Below are 7,314 nucleotides of genomic sequence, written 5' to 3'. Positions count from 1 at the left end.
ACATACAATTTGTTTGCATTGCTCTCAATATACTTACACAGAAATAGACATAACAGCTAAGGACGAGGACAACAAGACTGCAGAAAATCATAGATGGGACCACAATGGTCACATGTATGTAATAAAATACGTTTATATAAATATATATTAAGCACACACAACAAAATAAGTGTGTCTAACTTGTAGACTACAAAAAAAGCAAATAAATACATCATTTATATACATAGGCTACTACATTTATATTGTGTATCCAATAAACCCATTCTATAGATTTATATCCTTCATTATTGAACGTATATTCACTGCTTTGCGTATTTTGTTTATCTTCTGCTGCTGATATGTATATTCTTTATTGTTTTTTATTTATTTTTATTGTATTGTATTTACCTTGAACTCATGTGCAATGTCTTATCTATGCTGCTGTGATGAACACATCTCCCAAATCTGGATCAATAAACTATATCTTATCTTATGATGAATGGATACACATGGACAGGATGGGTAAGTAGATAAGTAAAGATATCTGTAATCTTTTTAAAAACTATTTTCCATCATGATATTATCGTAAGATGTGTCAGTTGTCCGTTTAACTTCATGTTAATAAAAATCGAATCCCAAAAACATGCTCTTGTTGTTTTTCTGCCCCCTAGCAAAATCGGCACTTCCCATGATGCATTTCGAAGGGGGCGTGTGTCAGAGGCTCATGGCTGCACGCTAAATAGCGAGCATGAAGTGAACTGTTAATAACATAATATAATATTCCAGTTTTTCGCTGGTTTCTCCGCCGTCAGTCGTACATAATGGCTTCAGAGGAAGACGCCACGCTGCTGTTTCTCATCTTCCAGCACCTCAAGGTGCACGGATACAAGAAAGCTGCCAAGGTGCTGGAGAAACACATTGCTCAGGTAGGTACTTTTGCTCAGATTATTCAAAATTCACTGCTTTACTCAGTGTAAAACCGACCCTATCTGATTCTCCCGTTGTGTTCTTGTTCCTGATCATATTTACCATTGTTAATGCTATTTCTTTACCGAGCATGCGCGTTTGCATTATTTACATGAACTGAATTAAATATATATATGTGATTTCAGTGTGCTTCTTGCTCCAGTGTTGCAGTGAGTGATTTGCAGGGCGTCGTATGTATGTGTGAGTGTGTGTATGAGCACATGTGTGTCGGTGTTCAGGCCTCCTGAAGGAAAAGAACATAATGTTTCAGGAGCTGCATGGCTGTGAAAACAACGCTGCTGAGGGCCTGCTACTGCACAATGAGACCCATTCAGACCCCCTTACATGTTTGTGTTTTTCAATGATTAAAGTTGTACATGTTGATATAAATGTGCTATAGCGGCATTGATGAGTCATTTTAATAAATGAGTTGATTGTAAGTTCATTAATTGGCAGGTAACAAACTATAATTCATACATTGTTCAGGTAATATTTCAAGCAAGTCACATTTATTTCTATTTTAAATATTTGTTTATTTCATATCCTAAAGCTGAATATCTTTGGGTTTAAGTCCTACTAGGAACTAGGGGAAAGTTTGATGCATTTCTTTCACTATTTTCTGAAGGTTTATAGGCTAAACTACTAAATGATGTTGTTAAATTAACAATAATTAAAAGATAATAACAGTTATTGATTAATTAGCTGCAGCCCTAAAATGATCAGAGTGCACGTGTAGAGCCATGCTGCATCCACACACACCAAGAGGCTGAGCCAAGAGCTAGTATATCGTCGTTTAACATATTTTTCAGTAGGCTATATTATAAAAACTGCAACATTTTAATGAAAACTTAATTTAAAATCAAACCAATTTATGCTTGGTAAGTTTTTAAACCCTTTTGTTGAGTCGCTGTGTTATTCTGTAACAATGTTTCCTACATAATGTCACTCTTATTGTGTTACACTGAAATAAAGACAAATTACAAATGTGTTATTTCTAAAGTCTGCCATTGAGAGTCTTGGCTGGTCACAGGTTTCAGGTTTCAGGCCCACGAGCTAAAAATAAAGCCAAAAGTTTCTGCTGACAAAGTTTTAGGAAGACTACACAATAGAGAAAAATGTCTCACCACTAATCTCTAAAATTAAACCATTCACTGCTGTCAGAGGCATCGTTCCCCTGCTCATCATTGCATTTCCACGCACTCTCTTACTGCCAGTTTTGTTTCTTGCTGCATGGATTCCTTTCCGGGAGCCCGTGGCTTTAAATTCCTGACCAACAGGAAATTAGGTTTCTCCAAGATGGGTTGAAGGGATATTGTCCAGCCACTCTTGAATTATAGATGAGACATTCTTGGAACACGTTCTCTTGTTTTTTTTTTTCAGGCTGCTAAAAATGTTTTGTGTTTGTTTAGGTGGAAACACCAGAGGAGACCCCCAATCTTCATGAGATCTACTCAGGCTGGATGAAGTAAGTCCAACTTGTTACTACACAATCTGCAAGTAGGAGGACTCCACCTTTTTCCTTTCAAACTTTAACAGTTGATAGATTCAGGAGTAAAGCCCTAGCATGTAAAGAAAACAATGCATATGTTTAAATCAACTTTTTTTTATCAAATGTCATTACATGTTTTAGATAAATTGATATACAGTCAATGGTTTATTTACACTGTGCATTCACATCAGTCATGAACATATTATACAAAAATACTCTTAATAGTGCCCAATAACTACATTAGATAAAAGGAAATTATGAGAAATGTTGTTAAGAATTTGGATAATGTCAGGTAAAATGGACATGCTAGACGAGTGATCTGAAGTGGGATGGAAGAAGGACAGGAAAGAGACTTACTTAAAACAATACAATTAAAATGATCCGATAAAAACATTGTATCGTCAATATAAGCAATGTCCTCATAGCACCGATTGCGTTAATTAAAAGTGTCTACATCACTGATCTGTTTATAAAAATGTAACTCGAGTCTGGACCGGATGTTACACAGCCATATTGCCTTGGAAAGAGAGGAGGAAGAGGAAGAAGAGAAAATGTAAATTAGGACAGAGAGGAGGAAGAGTTGTGAAAGGAGGCACTGGTGATCGAGGACCCCGTGTGTCCCGCTGAACTCACAGGGGTGTGTTGTTGGTGTCACCTCTGTGTTGGGCAAACCTGTTGGAATTTGCACTTTCTAGGGTCCTGTTAACAGCTGCTCTTCACTTCATATATATTATCTTTCTAACCCCACACCTAGCATGGAGCTTTTGGCCTCTATCCAACCTTCTAGTCTGTTTTCGTGGCTGTGCTTAGATGGCCAAAGCTCTTAATTCAGCTCCTTCAGAACAGACTCAGCCCACAGGAAGTGTGCTATGTCTTTGAAACTAATTTCCGTAGAGGCCAAACTACAATTTCCTTGTGGGTCCGTGATGCCATTGGGCCCAGAAAGACTTTCCCCATTGACTTGCATTGCGTTTTTTTTACGTTAATCAACTACCCAGTAGGAACACTTCAATAGCCCTTTTCCAACGTAACGTCCTAAAAGTTGTAAAATGTGCTTTTTTATTTGACTTATTATTCGTAATATCTGTGTTTCTTCTTATTCTGCTGCTGCCATGACACTTGAATTTCCCTACAGCCATAAATAAAGGTCTATCTTATGTTATCTGAAAACTAAAATCCATAAATATTTACCCTCCTTCATTTATTTGGCCAAGCTGACACTGAATGAGAAACTCCTGTGATGCAGCAGCTGTTTAAGGAAACGCAAAAGTGCATGCGCTATGATGCCGAGGGTCCTCAGAAGACCTCAGGATTCTTGCTCTCTTCATTCAGGACTGTGCAACCTTTACAGGAACGAACGGTGCCCCCCCCCCCCAAAGCTGTATCCACTTCTGTTAACACATCCATGCCTTAAGCCCCATCAAAGTCTCCTGCTTCTTCCTATCAAAAAAGGCTTTGATGTCCCCATTGATACAGGGTTAAACATATTTCCTGGATCATTAGTCGTGCTGTGCCTGTTGCTCTGGTCCTGCCTGACGCACACCTACTTCCTATGTTGTAAATGTATTATATTTTAAATGTACTCACACCTATTGCACATCTGAACGTCCTGGGAGAGGGATCCTTCCTCTGTTGCTCTCCCTGAGGTTTCTTTCATTTTTTCCCCATTAATAGTGGGGTGTCTTCATGGAGGGTCTAAGGACAGATGATACTGTATTCTGTACAAACTGTAAAGCCCCCTTTGTCAGGGTTTTTGGGGGCTTGAACAAGAGTAATATTCAGGGCCACACAGTAACCCCGCTGCGAGGCTCCGGCGAACAGTTCATGAGCGTGCTCACTAGTGCACCTCCCTCCCCCCCGTTCATAAAGTCAAGAACCCCTCAAAAGGTACGGTTTATTTCATTTTAAAGATGCGCACCAAGCAACATCTCCAGGTGCTCCTTTGAGAACCAGGGCAAAAAAAGTTATGTGCACCCCTGGTAATATTGCCATCTTCTTCGCTTTACAGCTTTCAGTAAGTCGCTTTGGACAAAATCGTCAGCTAAATGCAATGTAATGTAATGTAACAGCGTTTTCCATTATTATTTAATTACCATGCTTTTTTTTTGAATTACGTTTGTAGACTCCGAAGAAAAGCATGCAGCTTTGGTGGATTGCAGATTTAAATCTGTCCCTTTGAACAGGATGTCCCTGTTCGTGAATGACCGCCTGGCCTTCTGCCCGGTGCATTCTGGGATTTAAATCCCTGCTGCTCTAAAACAGATTAAGCAGGCGGCAGATAAGTGATGAATGAATGAATGACATCAGCTCATGTCTGTGATTTCCCCAGTGTAAATACAAGTCTATGGCATTGGTCTGAATGTGAAACCAATGTTTATAATTCCCCTTTTCCTACAGCTGCTTTGAGGAGTTGAGGTTTCATTTCAGTTATAAAATTGATTTGATGACACTTCTTTCTGCTAATCAGTCACATTCAAACACATTCCCATGGTCAGAATAATTCACTCTGCTTGTAAACATCCTTCAGACTCTTTGAATTTCTCATCGTGACAGTCAGAAACATCTGTAGTTCTTGGCTGCTCGACTCATGATGGACTGATCCCCAGTCAGTTTTCTGCAGCGATGACGCAGGAATCACTTTGATCTTGTTTTTAATTCTCAAGACATTTCCTTAAAGCACTTCACACCATTTTTCAGAAACTCCTTAACTTACACAAGACAAAAAACATGCCACAAGACTTGAGCTGTGCCATGTCATTCTATAAATCATGTACAATATAATAAGGGTTACACTATGTCTGTTTTATCACTAAGTTAATAAAAAATGACATTCATGAAGACGGCAAAGTGTCTTTCTTTAGTTTGATAACTTTGTTTTCAAAGGTCTTTTTGGAGCTGTTTTGCCAGAATCCACCATTTAAAAAAAAAAAAAAAAAAAAAGTACCAGCTGTAGGTTGCTGCTCCATTTCCTCTGTGCATTGCATTGTGGGAGAAAAGTATCTATCAACAGCAAACTCAATTTTGTGACTGCGTATTCTAAAAACCTGCTCAGGGAAGGCAAGTTTATTTATAGCACCTTTCAACACAAGGCAATTCAAAGTGCTACGAATTAGTTTGACGTATGGATTTGGATTGAGATAATAAGAAACACATGCATGTATGAGCACTCCCCAGTCTTTTAAATGACCGAAAGGTGTATTAACAAACGTCCAGTATTAAAAGGAGATGTGTGTTTTTGTGTTATAGGCTGTACTCTCTAGCTCAGGATGCCAAGCAGGAGACAGAAGACGCCGCTCACCTGAAGAAGAACGGCATCAAACCAGAACCTGCCACCAGCGAAGAAGAAGATGTCGCAGACGCCAAAGTCAACAACATCACCCAGGAAAATCATGTGGATGCAAAACCTCCAGCTGGTACATTTAAATACGTTGTAATGCAGCAGCCATCGCACACATTAACAAACAGTGTCACACAGATGCTATGATACCTATTAGCTTTCTGGATTGCTCACGTTTGTACGAGGTGATGAAGCAGTCGGTACTTTTTTAGTAGAATGTGTGTCATAACGGATCGATCGTCCTTTATCTGCAAACCAGATCTACCTATAAGTTAACTGAAACTGGAGCTATATTGTATACGTTGTAAACCCCCTTTTAAAAAGTGTATTTTTTTTCGTTGCTCCAGAGTCCAGGACAGACGTTAAGGAGTCTGCGGAGGTGCTCGGTGAGGAGAGAGAAGAGGAGTCGGTCTCTGAGCAGCTGCTACCTCCTGCAGGGGAAACAAAAACAACAGACCCAGAGAGTGAGGAAGGAGAAAAGAAAGAGGAGGAAACGATTGCAGAGGAACAGGTGAGCAGAGAAATGCACATATATCATGCATCATTAGACATGTATACATATGGATTCATAATTATCTTCTTTCATAACTGTATGTTAACCTCATTTCGTAGTTTTTTTAGTTATACTGTTACCTGGATTTTTCATTATCCTGGTTCACTCTTTTTGCTGCTCTGACACCTGCATTTCAAGGATTAATAAAGGTTGATCTTATCATAACAAACAAACAAACAAACAAACATAACTGCAGAGAGAAGTCAGCAGCAGCATGAGGTGACAGAAGCAGGCTTATTATTGGATGGTCCCCAGTTCAAATCCCTGAAATATCTGAGGCAATAAAACCTTCAGCTGCAATCATTAGATACAAAAAGTAACATCTCCCTTTTTTCACACTTTTACTTTTATGATGTACTGCAGCTGCCCTTTCAAATAATGTGCTGTAGTATGAAGGCAATTAACACCTACTTTTTCCATTCTAACCTCGACCTTCTTGCTTATATGTCCACTTCAAAGAGGATTTGGGGTCAGAATAGCCAGAAAAGTATGCTGGCTTGAAGACTGTAAAAGAGGCCCTATTAAGGGGTTTCTCTTTCCTGTAGTGTGTTATATTGTTGCGCTTCTATTGGCTGCTGCTCCAACACATTGTACCTGATAGGCTAAGGGGCGGGACATCTCTAAGCGGTTGCCCAATCAGCAGCATGAGAAAAATAAAGAGCTTTTTGAATATTAAAGCATGGAGACATGTCACAGTAGAGACACTACATACAAACATCAACTTAAACATGATGATATGATAAGTGGCAACAGTTTGCTCTTCTAAAAGTTAAAAATCCAAAGAGCTTTAAAAAAAGCCACAATACATCCTGTTATCTAATTAATGATAAACGATGATGGAGGAACAGAAAGAAGCGGTTAAAACGATGTTTCTGTAGCAGCCGGAAATCAGTACCCTTACAATAACACAAACTCACACATTCCCGACACTCACACTCACACACACACACACACACACACACACACACACACACACACACACCGTAGACG

The 7,314-nt window shown here is 39.2% G+C and overlaps 1 protein-coding gene across 1 annotated transcript; it reads left to right on the top strand.

Moving 5' to 3' along the window:
- Window positions 1–681: 681 nt before the first annotated feature.
- Window positions 682–6,282, top strand: LOC104962800 (treacle protein-like; the record flags this gene model as incomplete). Its single annotated transcript, XM_010791302.1, has 4 exons — window positions 682–905; window positions 2,355–2,410; window positions 5,681–5,847; window positions 6,119–6,282. Coding segments are annotated over exons 1-4 (492 nt in total), but the record flags the coding sequence as incomplete, so codon positions are not given.
- Window positions 6,283–7,314: the final 1,032 nt, after the last annotated feature.

Source organism: Notothenia coriiceps, unplaced genomic scaffold (genome assembly GCF_000735185.1).
Source record: "Notothenia coriiceps isolate Sejong01 unplaced genomic scaffold, NC01 NC01_scaffold00001569, whole genome shotgun sequence".
NCBI classification, from domain to species: domain Eukaryota; kingdom Metazoa; phylum Chordata; class Actinopteri; order Perciformes; family Nototheniidae; genus Notothenia; species Notothenia coriiceps.
The sequence above is the reverse complement of the archived record's forward strand: the minus strand, read 5'-3'. Positions and strand labels throughout refer to the sequence as shown.